We start from the raw sequence: 15,048 nt of genomic DNA, 5'->3' as shown, positions 1-15,048 counted from the left end.
AGGAAGCCAGAAAATGGAGATGAAGAGCGAGAGCATTCTAGGTATGGGGGACAGCCAGTGAAAATGCTCAGAGTCAAGCAGTATTGCCCTTTCCCCTTTTTTGGTTCCTACACTTCATGAAGGGTCAAAGGATCACTAATGCAATTCAAGAAGTTATTAGCTAGAAGGCTGAGGAGAGGAAGCACTCAGCCAAACTCTCCCAACACTCCCCACCAAACAACTTCAAAAGAATGCCTCACATCAAATTCTTCAGTGGCACAGCCAACAAAAGGTCACATTAAGACATTCTCCCAAGCCCAAAACAATTTGATAGGCTACAAGGAAAGATCTGTAACAGAGGGGTGGCCCATGTGCAAGAAAGACCAATGGTAGAACTAGGTGGTAAAGTGAAAAGGAATATATTTAAATCATTTAGTGTTGATTATTTCCGATTTGATTTTAGTGTGATTGTAGGATTAATCTCCTTTATTTAGGAAAACCTAGCCCTAATAGCTAAACCAAACTAACAAAGGTATTCTCTTAAGTCTACATCACTATAGATTTAGTGAAAAGATAGATTGATAAGACTTTATCATTTAGTAGCACATAATTTAGAGTAAGACATATATGATGGTAGGAACAAAATAATCGTAGGATTGGAAGACTCTTTTTAAATGGTAAGTTCCCCTTTATGGCATCTGGAGAAAGGGGGGTTGACAAAAGGTTCAGTTCTTTAGACTTAGTGCATAAGTTCCCTTGATTTTCTTCAGCTAGAACTTAAATATGAGTTGAGTAGTGTAGTTTTCTAAAGTTTTGTTTCTCTTTCTGGCAAGTATAGGATTGGGGGGCTGGGGGTGACTGCTAATTACCAACCACAAGTTTCTCTTTCCCAGTATTAATTCAAACTACAGGTCCCTTGAAAGGAGGCTTTCTGGTTACAAAATGTTTCATCCTTGCAGCAAGGACTTCCGGGGTAATCTCACTCGGGACAGTTAATTGTTGTCAACAGTGCAAATTTGGGTTAAGAAAGCCTGGGAGAATTAAAGCAATCAGATGATCTGTCTTGTTCAACTGGATTATGTTTCAAACAAGTTCCTAAGATTGCTATATTTTTATTTCACTTTTCTGTTATAAAAACAATCTCTGAAATCACTACTTTGCTGCTAATTACTGATAAATTCATTGACCTGCCTTAAAAGGAAACTGTCAACCATTACTATGAAATCATTATTTATTTACTTAGAAACTTTGTACTCCATAATTATTTGCTATTTCAGACAATTGATTTTAATAGCCATAAGCAGCAAAAGCTTTGGGAGTTCTCAAGGCAGAGACAATAAGGGACCTAGCAATTGGTTAGAAAGAGATAAATGGAGACCCTTGTGCTAGCACTACACACAAGATTTCAATCTGTTTGGATACTCCATTGCCTGTATAGACTTCTGGGTTACAGTTCAAAGGCAGAGAGGAGTACTTTCCAGCAAGAGGGAGCAGGGACCCTGAGGAGCAGTATCCTTTTTGGTCAGCATTAGGGAATACTGAATACTGAAATAACTCTATCTTTAAAGAAAAAAAATGAATAAGGCATAAATCAGTTCCCTAGGAAAAAATTCCCGGGACCATATCTATTTGAAAGTTAATTCTGCTAAACATTAAAAAAACATATAAACTATTTAAAACAACAAGAGTCCTATTAAATTCCTTTTATGACAGAAATATGGTTTTAATACTTAAACAAGGATGTGGGAATATAAACACATTAATACATTCTTGGTGGACCTGTGAAAGAACACATCCATTTTGGAAAGTAATTTGGAAATATGCAAAGAAAGTTAAAAAAAATGTCCAAAGTCATTAAAAGAAGGACTCCATTACACCATCAATGAGACAATCAATAGAAAAAAAGTCCAAAAAAAATTGACAACACTTTTTGTGACAGCTATGAAATGGAAACAAAGTGGATACTCATCAACCGGGAAATGGCTAAACAAGGCTTGGGACATCAATGTCAGGGAACATGTTACCATGCTGAAAGAAATGATGTGTGTGATGAGCACAGAGAAGTATGGAAAGATATTTGCAAACTGATGCAAAGTGAATTAAGCAGAGGCAAGAAAACAGTATATATACACAGTAATCACAAGACTTTAAATAGAAAGAATGACACATAAAAATGAAAAGTACCTGAAACAAAATGTTAAAGATCAAGTGGGATGAAAAGGAAGCATGAGAAGATACTATCATCCTACCCTTTCCAGGAGGTGAGAGGTCCACAGGTGTTACACATGGCACACCTTGTCCTGAATATATTGATCAGTTGTGCTCACTTTTCTTTTCCTTCCTAAACCAAAAAAATCAAATTTGTTGCATGACATAGCTATTGAGGATCGGGAGAAAGAGGGATATATGGGCTACCCTTGTGTTGTAAGAAACAAACAACATCAATAAAAAATTAAAAAGAGGTCAATTATCTCAAGGGAAGTAAAGGATGGAAAGGGAAGGAGGAAAGAAAGGGGTTTGGGGTCAGCAGCAGATCTCAAACTGTACTACAGATCAGAGATTATGAAAACAATTGTTACTTTTGTTTAGGCCTGTCTGACTTTTTCGGATCCCATTTGGGGGTTTTGTAGCAAAGAAATTGGAGTGGTTTGCCATTTCTTTCTGCAGTTCATTTGAAAAATGAGGAACTGAGGTAAACAGGGTTAAGTGACTTGCCCAGGGTTATAGAGCTAGTAAGTATCTGAGGTCAGATTTGAACTTAAGGAAATGTATCTTCCTGACTTTAGGCCCCACAAAATACTTAGCCATCCAGAAAAAAATTTGAACTTGTTAAAAATTCAAAAGTTCATCAGTGGAAAAGATTAGGTATGCAATGTACAAATGCAAACAAAAATAAAATATTATTTAATAAATACAAAGACAGACATTGTAGGGGGCAAGACATGTGAGGACACACTTTTTATATTAAAAAAAACAGATGGGATAAGGGAAAATCAGTTTGACAGAAATTTGATAGGACATCAGCATCGCACACCAACCTATCAAATTGAACTACAAATGGATACACGAATTAAGTGTAAAGGGGGAATCAATAGCAAATTAGAGGAGCAAGGACGAAATTACTTTTCACATCTATACTTAGGGGAAGATGTTGTGACAGAATAAGCAACGGAGAGAATCAAAGATAATAAAGTGGATGATTTTGCTTCTACAAAGTTGAAATGTTTCTTTTTTCCCTCACAATGAGAGAATTGCACACGAAAACAACTCTTTCCTTTCAGCCCGGAAATCATAGAGACCCGAAGGTTCAGGGACGGTCCTCTCTTTCTGTGCTCCAACAAAGTATATGGGAACTCCCCATTCACTAGGTTGTGGTTGTAACCAGAACAAAAAGCAAGTATACCGTATAATTAAACTACACCAAACAAAAGGGATGATATGGAGAAGGGGAGGGGAAGAGTTTCTAGACTCTCTTCTCTCCCCAGCTCCCAGGCTAAGCCAGGGATGGGAGGAAGAAAGGATGGAATCATCCCCCTGAGGAGGTGGAAGTGTCCCCAAATGCTTCTTCCTGCTGACCTACACCCCACCCCACCCCACCCCACCTTATGATCCCGCAAACCACCAGCCCTCGAGACAGAAACCTGAGCGGGCAGGAAGCCACAGGCAGGAACAGCCCGGGAGGAGAAGGTACATACACGTTCATCCCTGAACACACAATTCCATATATCCACGCACGCACGCGGGCGCGCGCGCGCACACACACACACACACACACACACACACACACACACACAGATGATCCTCCCTAAATACACAACACACGCATAAACTAAGGTATTGATACTCCCAGGAACTTACTTCCACCCACCCTAACGTCCTTCTGGGCACTAAGCGAAGCCAAGGAAGGAGGGGAGAGTGGGCTTCGTGAAAAGGATGGGGGAGAAAGGAAGAGAAGAAAAGAAGGGAGGAGTTGAGGCAGGGGCAGGGGAGGGGTCACTTACCTTACTCACAGTCACTTAGGCACTAGCAGGACCCTCAAGATCCCTCGGTCTGGAAGATGGGGGGGAGATAGGGGTAACGGAGGGAAAGGGTGTGGAGGGGGAGGGGATGGGAAGTGGGTGAACAGTACCAAGACCTGGAGCTGCTCATCCCATTCCCATCCTCCTCCAGAGACAAAGAAGACATACACTTAATAGAGGTTGGGAGGGGACGGGCACTGTGACGTCACTTCAAGGCAGAGCTAGTCTCCTCCCAGAGCTGAGGGGGAATGGGGGAGGGACTGAAGGGGGCTCTGTGACAGCCGGCCCAGAGCACTGGGGAGGTCCATCCGATCGTTTCCCTTAACCCCTATCACCAAAACTGACAAAGGGGCAGGGCTGCAGCGCATCCTTCACTGGTGGGCTGGGGCTGACCAGAATCCCAGGTTCCTGAGGGCCGCCAGCTGGGGCTGAGGGTGGGGAACAGGAACTGAGCTCGGCTTGGTGTTGTAGGGGGTCGGCCCCTTTACAGAAACTGGGAGGGGAGAACAAAGAGGGGAAGGGGGAGGTCGAGGGAGGGGTTCACAGTAGCTGTAGCAGCATCTGCAAACCACCAGCCCTTGAATGGGACTTGGATTCCTCACAACCCCCAGAGCAGAGGAAGAAGGGGGAAGGGGCGAGTTTCAACCTCCTTTCTCTAGGCAGGAGGAGACAAAGATCAGGGCTGGAGGGGCAGGACAGATGGGCACCCAGCGAGGCACACGCATCTGCCCCGGCTGTTTGTGTGTGGGTACCCTGGTCTAAATCCTATATAGTATAAACCTTCCAAAGCCTGGACAAGAGGGAGCCACACTCTCCTTTCTGGCTCAATCTCCTTTACCGAGGGACTTAGTAAATTTCTTTCTAAAACTATTTCAGATTTGGGGTTTTATTCTCTCCATCACCAGCTCAGCTGCCCTGCCACTAGTGTTTTGGCATAATGGAGACACAGCTGGAATTGGAATCCCAACACTTAGACTGAAGTCCTGCCTTTCTCATTCTGTGACCATAGGCAAGCCACTTAAACTCTTTAAACCTCAATTTTTCTATCTGTTAAATGGAGGTTATAATTCCTATACTAAGTAAATTACAGGGTGGTTGTAAAGTTGAAATGAGATGTTCTGCAAAGTGCTTTTCAAACCATGAAGTACTAGAAAAGTATGGATTAGTATTATTGTTATTATTTGTCTCTGGTAGTCTTTTTGATGGATTGATTGATTTTCTATTTAATGTTTTTTTTCTGATCATTGCACAGAACCACTGTTGTTTGTAACTTTATAAAAGTATTGGAATGTCAACTCATCTTCTGCAGACTCCATGAATACATTTTTAGGCCAATTCTAGGAGACAGGACTGTGGGGATCATATGTTCCTCATGCTGTTCCCAAATTGTTTTCAGTTCTTCCTCTAGATCTCTATATGTTGAAAACTTTTCATCCATGCAGCTGAGAGATTAGAAACACTTGGTATGCTATTGAAAACATTGTTCCTGAATTTTTATGGATCAGTGTTATGACTAGGAGATGGGGATGAGAGTTTTGTTCTATGACAGTGCTCCAGTTCCAGTACAATTTATTTTTGAATTCTTTTTTTTAAAGCAATAGGGGTTAAGTAACTTGCTCAAGGTTACATGGCCAGTTATTTCTGGGTGTGGTGCTAAGTATCTGAGCTCGGATTTGATCCCCAGGTCATCTGGAGCCGGTGCTCTTACTCGCTGAGCCACCTGGCCACCCCTGTTTACTTTTTTAATGTACATTTACTACTGCTAAGTGAAATGTCACATTTCTGTGTTGCAAAAGTATTTGTCTGTTTTAAACTTGTTTAATATGGGGTTTTTAAGAGAAGTGTTGAACTCTGTTTCATTATTAGGTAGATTTTTGCCAAAAGACTTTCCAAGTCTGTTTTTTCCATTTTTGCAGAAATAGGGGAGGGCTTTTCTACACTCTCTAATGCTATCTAAAAGGCAGCTACTTTAAGCAGTCTGCCTTCTGGGAGGGGCCTGGGAAGCAGGAAACTCTCCCCCTAATTTGGCAGGCTGAGGGCTCTAAGGGATGGGTGGATGACTCTGAGAGTTATAGGCATAGCTCTAGCTGAGGTGGTATTTGGGCCCCTGTGGTTAAGGTCAAATAAAACAAATGCTGTAAGGAGTTGTAGCCAAGGTAGGCTTTCCAATGGAAAAATTCTCTAAGCATGCTGAAGAGGCACCTGAGACTTTTGTTCACCCAGGCAGACTTTCTTTATGAGCAGAGAGAAGGGATTCTCATCAAAATACAGGGACTTGCTTACAATCTTTAGCCAGGAGTTCCTTCCAGATTTTGTTGCCCCATAAGCATTCTCCTGGGAACATCACTTCCATTAAGAAGGGGTTCAGTTGATTTCCCTAAAGATATTGATGAAACATTTTTCAATTAGGGGTTAAGTTACTGCTATCACTATAAATACCAAAAGGCCAGAGTACACACAGAGTAAACATACAAGTATATTACAGGACTGTCTTCATTTTTGTACTGCACCATTGTAGCAGGACTGGGGCTTCTTGACAATGACAGAGATTGCCAGGAATGGCACATCACATTCCACCCTTTGGAGTTTACCCTTTCAAATGCCTCACACTTTGTATGCATGCATACACCTGGCAGAGATCTCAGAGGGGCAGCAGTTGCCAGCCCTGCTGAAATGGGAACAACATCTAGCAAAAAGAATCTCTGGGCTGCTAGCTGACATTAAGTCAGCACAAGTCTATCAGAAGCAATGGGAAGGCGATTAATATCAAAAGCCTCATTGGGGGAGCCCTTGACTGGGTCTGGCAAAATCACAAATATATCCCTCCAAGCATATTGGCCCTTTCATGCTTTAAATAATACATATTCAAGAGCTATCACCTCAATTCAATAATCGAGCAGTAGAAAGGGCTTTACAGATGATATCTTCATTTCACTTCATTCACCGACTGAACACCCTATTAGTTAGGATCACCACAGAAGTGAAAGTTTTGTCACTTTTTTTCATGATTCATATCCCAAGCTGGTGTGTACACAATTCGAATTCCTTCAGCAACAGTAAGAACGACCCACCCAATGTGGAATGTAACTAGATGGGAATATGAGGAAATGGTAGAACCTGATTTTTAAAGTGGGGATGATGGCTATATTTGATGTAGTAGAAGGTGTCCAGCATAATCTACAGAGAGATTAGTCCTTCTGTCATTCCCTTCCACCCACCTCAGTTGAGGAGTTCCACTAGACACATCTGTACCTGTAGAGAGGCCCAGACTGCCTTCCCTACAAGGACATGGAGACCTTTATAGGAGGGATATTTTCAGTAAGCTGGACAAGAGCAATTGGGAGGATGAGAATTCCAAGCTAGATCAGCACTTTACAAGGGACAGCTACAGGATGCTGAGCTTTTGTGATGCAGCACAAATTTACTGGAAGGGGAACAATATTTGGTGAACAATTGGAAGGAATAGGAAGAGTTCCTTCATATCTTCAGCCCTGTGCAGGAACCTAGGGGAAGTAATTAGTTCTTGGGAGGGGCAGCTGAGCTGGATCGAGACATTCCTCAAGGCTGGGAAGTCAATGATTGCCTTCAGGGAATGGCCTGGGTGCTGTGCACAGAGCAGCATAGGAGAGTCAGGGATTGCAATAAGATAGAATCTTGTTTGCAAGAGAGTATAGAGCAAGAGAGGGAGGTGAATGTGGCAGAGTATGGACCTTAGGATTTAGAGAAATATATTTGAGACTATGACTGAGAGGAGAGGGTGGCTTGAGAGGGGCAGTGGAGAAAAACAGAGACTCTGTTGAGTATTAGATGTGTGACCTAAAGATTATTTGGTCTCCCTCTACCACCACAGCAAAGCAAATGCCAATAAATACAATAGTCAAGTTCCATACCAGTTATAATATTATCCCTGCCAAGTAAAAATATAAAAAAGGGAGAGAGTCATGCCTGTGATATTATTTGATGAATACTGAAAGGTCCTGCTGCCCCTATATATCAAACAACTAAGCAACAAGCATTTATTAAGTACCCACTATGTACCAGATACTGTGCCAGGGAAAAGGCACTAGTGACTGGAGAGGGACAGAAAGTCCTCATGTAGAGCAGGGATGGCCTATTACTTCCTTCTTCCTTGAAGCTGGGCTTCTCTGAAGGCAGACCAAGATTCAAATTGTGGTTTTCAGTTGTGATATTATGCTTCAGTATCATATCGAGCTTGCAGTCCACAAAACCCCCTAAAACATTTTGTAAACAAACTGTCATGAAACTATGCTTCCCTCCATCTTATACTTATAAAGTTGACTTCTTAAACCCAAGTGCATATATCTATCTCAATTAAATTTGATGTCATTAGATTTTGCACAATTCTTTAACCTATTGACATCTTTTTGGATCTCGACTGTCATCTAGTTTGGGATCATCCTAAATTGTGATAAGGAGGCCATCTGGGCCCTTTGTCCAAGTCATTAATAAAAAGGTTAAGCAGCAAAGGGCCAATGACAAATATTCGGGGCACTATACTAGAGACCTCCTTACCGGCTGACATGGAACCCTTATACTTCAATCACTCAGTGAGTTGCAGATCTAATTTCACTATAATCTGGGCCGCATCACACCATTTCTACCAAAAGAGCACTAAATAATTTATCAAATATTTTGCTGAAAAAGGTAAACTAGAACTATTATATTCTTCTAGTTGACCACTTCAGCAACTCTAAAAATGGAACTCCCTTTGAAAATAGCAATGTAAAAAAGGTTGAAGTGTCAGACATTGCATTTCCCCACTCCTCCCACTTTGGAAACAAAGACCAACTTTAACATAAGTAGAAAATCAAGGATTAAGCTGGGAAAATGAGGGAAAAAAATAATCTGACCATTAAAAGCTACAGTGGGGACATGGAAGATTAAGGCACAAACAGGGGTAGCAATCATGATCTCAGAAAAAGCAAAAGCAAAAACAGACCTACTTCAAAGAGAAAAGCAAGAAAAGTACATCTTACTCAAAAATATCATAATAATGTAATAGCAACACTAAAAAATGTACCAAATGGCAGAGCATTCAGTTTATTAAAGGAAAAATTAAATGACTTAAACAAGGAGATAGTCAAAACATACTAATGGGTGATCCTAACTTTCCCCTCTCAGAGTTAGATAAATCTAAGCATAAAATGAATAAGAAAGAAGTTAAGAAGATGAAAAGAATCTTAGAAAAGTTAAATATGATGGTCCTTTGGAGAAAACTGAATGGAAATAGAAAGGAATTTAACTTTTCATTAGGTGTACTAAGGACCTTCACAAAAACTCACTGTGTATTAAGGCATGAAAAACCTCATAACCAAATGGAGAAAAACAGAAGTCTTAAATGCACTCTTATAGACCACAGTGTGTTAAAAATGACATTTAATAAAGGGTAGGGAAACAGATTAAAAATCAATTGAAAACTAAATAACCTATTCCTAAAGACTGAGTAGGTCAAAGGACAAATAATAGAAAACAATCAATAATTTCATTAAAGAGAATGCCAACAATGAGACAACATAAGAAAAATAGTGTGATGCAACCAAACCAGTACTTAGGGAAATTATCTTTCTCTAAAAGCTTACATCAATAAAGCATAGAAAAAGCAGATCAAGGAATTGGGCCTGAAATTTCTAAAAATAAACTAGAAAAAGAAGAAACTTAAAATCTCCAATTAAATATCACATTCATTGTGATATTTATTGTGATTTTTGTGATTCATTTTGAATCACATTGTGATTCAATCCTGAAAATAAGAGGTGAGATGAGTAACATTGAAAGCAAAGAAAAAGCTAATAAATGAAACCAAATGTTGGTTTTATTAAAAAATTAAATAGATAAACTATTAGTTACTTGATTTAAAAAAAGAAAGAATACCAAATTACTAGTCTCAAAAATGAAATGTGTGAATGCATAACATATGAAGATGCAATTAAACTAATTATTAAGAGACATTTTGCATAATCATTTGCAAGGCAAACTGAAAATATAAGTGAAATGGATGAATATTTACAAAAATATAAACCTCACATGTTAACTGAGGAAGAAATAGAATACTTAAATAACCCCATCTTTAAAAGAAATTTGAACAAGGCATAAATTAGTTCCCTTAAATAAAATAGCAAGGACTAAATGGATTTATAGTTAAATACTACCAAACTTTGTAAGGAATAATTCATCCCAATGCTCTATAATTTGTTTTTAAAAAATAGGTAAAAAGGGGCGGCCAGGTAGCAGAGCAAGTAAGAGCACCGGCCCCAGAGTCGGGATGACCTGGGATCGAATCCGGGCTCTGATACTTAGCACCACACCCAAAATAAGTGGCTGTGTAACCTTGAGCAAGTTACTTAACCCCGATTGCTTTAAAAAAATAGGTAAAGAGAAGGCTTACTAAAAGTCTTTTTCTAGCAAAAATATGGTTTTCATATCTAAACAAGGAAGAGCAAAAAACAGAGAAAGAAAATTGTATACTAATTTTCTTAACGAATAGCAATGAAACAATTGAAATAAAATCCTAGGAAGAATATTACAACAGTATATCACAAAGATCATACACTATTACCAGCCATCAAATCTCTGGAGAAGGGAAGGATTTAGGACCAAACATAAGATCAAGAGACATATCACTGAATGAGTGTTGTCTCACTCAAAGTGAGAACCTGAAAAGACCTTAGCTTAAAAGGGTCAAGGTCTCCCACTGTCTCCTGGACCATCTCCAGAAGTCCTGGTAGATATCATCCACTGGACCCATATGGCTCTGGAGGAGAAAGTGAGGCTGGTGACCTTGCACAGCCCTCCTTCAATCAAATTAAAGACAATTGAAAGTCATGTCACCATCTCCCTGATGTCATGGTCCTCTTCAAGAACAAAGGACAAACCATACAATTACAAATTGTAAAATATGTCATTTTGATTATATTAAATGAAAAAATTTTACTAAACAGAACCAATGCAACCACAATTAGAAGAAAAGTAGAAATATGGGAAACACATTTGCAACAAATATAGGCCTCATTTCTGAAATATGTAGAGAACTGAATCAAATTTATAAGAATGCAAGTCATTCCCCAATGCATAAATGGTCAAAGGATACAAACAGGCATTTTTCAGAAGAAGAAATCAAAGCTATCAGGAGAGCCTGGAAGTAACAGTGGAAAGGAAGGAGTGTTCTGAATCTCTCTCCTTAATTAGTGAGTAGGTTGAATGAGTGAGGCATTTGTAGGAAAGTGAATGAAAGAAGGCAGAAGAGAAACAGCCTGGAATGTGATGCTGAGAATGGATGGCTGGAAAACAACCAGAGGACTCCCATCAGATGATGTAACCTCCTCACAGTTGTATGAAATGAAACTTTTGGACTTTGAAGGGACAATTGTTTGTTAGTTTTCTTTTGAATCTCTGTATCTGTACTCATAAAGGGGACTACCCCCTTGTATGTTGTCAATGTGGCAATCTTATTTAAAGGAAAGATGGTAAATGGAATCCCTTACATATGTGAGATCTGATAAATTTTTATTGCTTATGGCAGCTCCATGAGAATAAAAATAACTAACTGGCTCTAAGCTGTGATTGGTGAAAATTGCTGTTTAAGGTAAAAAGTTATGGGACCATAACTAAATTTTGTTTTGAGTTTGAATTTGGGTATAGTTGTCTGCATTAAATCAGTATCTGAGAGAAAATGTCACAAACTACTCAGAGGGAAGATGATCTTGTACTGTTAACAGGTGGAAGTCTATATTTGGTAAAGGCTGAAGGTACTATCTTAGCTTCTTTCTGGGATGGGATCCATCCTGACTCAATTTGCCTATGGGGTTCCTTTGAAAAGGAATGTTTCCCACCTATTCCTGAGTCTAGCTATGAGGCAGAATGGATGCTGCATGGTTGGATATCTGTGACTTTACCTGAATTTAAACAGGAAATGATGTTTTATACTGTCATATTTGGCATGCCACAGGTCCCTGATTTTTTCCTTCTATAGCAAATTTCTATGATCAGAGCAAGTAGTCAGAAAAATATATGAGTTTTTTTATGTTAACTTATTGGAAAATCTAATATTATTTTTTCATCCAGAATTAAAATATGTGCTGAAAGTTATCCAAACTTCTTAAGACTATATTTTGTGATATCTAGGAATTGTGCAAGTATCTAGGAATTTAAACAGTAATAATACTTTTGGAATTTATGTTACTCAAGGAAACTAACTTAATTTAATGAATTCCTATTTTAAAGGTTTATTTTTGCTTAAAGGAAAAAGAAAGATATCATTTAAAACTTTCTGACTAATTTTTCTTAAATAAAGCTTTAGTGATTATTCCTCTCAACACTAGAACAAATTCAAACTGTTTTTTTAAGAAAGGAAATACTTTTAAGAAGAGATGTTTTGAAAGGTCTTGTGTGTTATACTTTTGAAGGTTTAGTAAATTTCAAATTAATGCAATAAGTTAGGAAGCAGAAGATATATTGGTGTTTCAATTTGAATTTGTGTTATTTCATGATCTAAGCAAAAGTTAACATTTGTAACTGAATGTATATGTAAAAGATTAAATTTCAGAAGTATCTCTTTCTTCCAGATTGAATATAATCAAAGGATAAACAAGTTCTGTGAAACAAAGATGTATTCCTACTATTCAGTTGTGAGGATCGAGTCAGGAACTTCTTTAGTTTAAGGCAGTGCAGTTATGCTAGTAAAAGAATGTGGTATCTTGTCTATGGGAAAATGAAAAGGAAAGTGAAATAGTCTGAGTAATGGGTTACACTAGCCCATATTCACTCTACTTCTGGTTAATTTCCTCCTCCTCCTTTTTGGCCCTTGTTTTTTAATCTCTTTGCCAAATTTATTTCTTCTAGGTTCAGCACCCTTCACTTGCAGATGACATCTCAGACTGAGTGCCAACCACTGTCTAAAACCATGATCCATCACCCCTGTACACTGGCTACAGACCCAGCCCCTTGAATGGTGGGACCCTACAAAACATAGACAACTCTACTCCCTCCGTCAGCATGAAGCAGCTTGGAAAACTGAGACATTCATCCCTCATCCCCAAATGATTTTAGGTTCTATCTGTTTAAGGGGGAAATAATGGGGTGCTTGTGCTTGAACCATAGTTTGGAAAATCACCTTAGTTTGCAAAATCCCATTTTGCCCTAGCTCGAGGGCAGCATGCCCTAAGAAAATACTTATCTCTTCCCCTATGACAGTGGTCAGTTGCACCTATAGAATTTCATAGTTTAACCCAATTGTGTACTGACTGAGGCAGTTGTGTACAGGTAATAATGGCGTAGTTTGTGGGATGGCTACTAGGCAGTTGAAGCCCTGTCTATTGAACCATTCCTCCAACATGTGTGATTTGACTCTGTAATAGCTTTCTAACTTTTCTATGTTATATGAAGTATCTAGCCAACATATTTGTGTAAGCTCCAGTAACCAGACTGATTTATTCTCTACAGCCCAAGAGGCCCCTTTCTCTGGATGCCTTTATAATATAACTTACCTGCATTGGCAGGGTGATGATTTCTAATTTTCCTCTGACCAAGAGGATACTATTAACCTTGAATGGACCCCTAAGCCTTTGCCATTACCCCATATCTATCTTTCACTTGAACCATTAATTTCTATACTGAATTCTTCCCGGGAACTGAGGCAACTACTGGAGAAAAATCAATGAATGCTCAATGAACATCAAATACAAACCCATATAGTTGCTAATAAACTATTAGAAGTCTCTCATTTAGTCACTTCAGACACTAATCACCACTGGTATGATCTATTATTTAGCATGTTGTTAATTCTTTTATTTTTGTGTAACATCTACATATACTTTAGGATAAAGAAAATATACTGATTCATGACTCCACTTGCAGGGACAGCCTGTGCTTTGTACAATCTAAAGGCCAAATGTAGGGGCAAGGTAAGCCCCTCTGTGAGGAATAAGATTATACAAACCAAAGCCCCAACTAAGTATGACCTTCATGTTACCCTGAGCTGTTTGGGAACAGGGGTCCTGAGAACGTGAGGGCTGCTCCTCTCCTGGGACCCTGGCCAGGTCCTTGAGAAGAGATATGATAGCTGGCCAACTCCTGGAACTAGCCATTCCAAGGAAACATCACTCTTGGTGCGGGGGATTGGAGGGATTGGTCTCTGTCCCCAAACTCACACCAGATACAATGCTTGCTAAAAACACCTGGCAGTATGCCCTCTTTGTTCTCAGCACGACTTTAACTGTAAGATTTACACTCCAAATTGGAATCTCACCCATGGAGGAGACATCTTGCTTGGGACCCTTCCTGCGGGACCCTGACGGCTGTACCAGGATTCCCCAGCTTCTGTGGTCAGATGTTGGTGCTTCCCCAAAATGGTGATGTTTGTAAATATATATATCCATTATTAATGATAATTTTTGTTATTCTGCTAACTTTAAGCCTCTTACTCTGTTATCTCCGGTTTCTTTCTCACTTGCCCATATATACATATATTCTGAATAAATATTCTAAAGAAATTGCCTTGGGTCTTTCTTGGAGTGCTGAGCAATCTGTTTAGGTGAATCCTGAACCCCCTTAATCAGACAGGGGGATGATGGAAGAGAGGGCAGGCTGGGGGGAGGGGAGGGAAGTTTTAAGCACCTACTTTTGAAAAGGGACAAGATCAAAGTAGAGAACAGAGCAAGTAGGGGGTGGGATAGGATGGAGGGAAATATAGTCAGTCTTTCACAATATATCCACTATGGAAATTTTTTGCATAGCTACACATGTGTAACCTATGTTGAATTGCTTATCTTCCCAATAGGGTGGGTGATGAGGGAGGCAGGGAAAGAATCTAGAATTCAAAGTTTTAAAATCAAATGTTTAACATATATATATATATATATATATATATATATATATAAATAAAATTTTACATGTAACTAGGAAGTAAGATATACAGGTACTGGGACATAGAGATGCACCGTGCCCTACTGGAAAGTTGGAGGGGGGATGGGGGAAGATATGGGAAATAACAAATTGGGGGAGGGGATATTCACTGTTTTGGGGTCGTGGGTAG

General features: G+C 39.3%; 1 protein-coding gene and 1 long non-coding RNA gene across 5 annotated transcripts in view; one reads left to right on the top strand and one right to left on the bottom strand.

Moving 5' to 3' along the window:
- LOC138176574 (uncharacterized) overlaps positions 1 to 4,193 on the bottom strand; it is an 80,673-nt gene extending 76,480 nt beyond the window's left edge. For all 3 annotated transcript variants that reach the window (XR_011172343.1, XR_011172345.1, XR_011172344.1), the window contains exons 1-2: positions 3,981 to 4,193; positions 2,229 to 2,320 (exon numbers count right to left, since the gene is read on the bottom strand). This is a non-coding gene — a long non-coding RNA (uncharacterized lncRNA). The remainder of the gene's footprint in view (positions 1 to 2,228; positions 2,321 to 3,980) is intronic.
- LOC138176573 (PDZ and LIM domain protein 4-like) overlaps positions 1 to 14,489 on the top strand; it is a 148,706-nt gene extending 134,217 nt beyond the window's left edge. For both annotated transcript variants that reach the window (XM_069107354.1, XM_069107355.1), the window contains one exon: positions 12,858 to 14,489. In XM_069107354.1, the coding sequence (XP_068963455.1) occupies positions 12,858 to 12,963 (106 nt within the window). In that variant the 3' untranslated portion in view covers positions 12,964 to 14,489. The remainder of the gene's footprint in view (positions 1 to 12,857) is intronic.
- Positions 14,490 to 15,048: the final 559 nt, after the last annotated feature.

Source organism: Petaurus breviceps, unplaced genomic scaffold (genome assembly GCF_028583685.1).
Source record: "Petaurus breviceps papuanus isolate PSGF00001 unplaced genomic scaffold, PetGlider_PUasm1.0 89984, whole genome shotgun sequence".
Taxonomy (NCBI): domain Eukaryota; kingdom Metazoa; phylum Chordata; class Mammalia; order Diprotodontia; family Petauridae; genus Petaurus; species Petaurus breviceps.
Note: the sequence above shows the minus strand (reverse complement) of the source record. Positions and strands in the feature narration are given on the sequence as shown.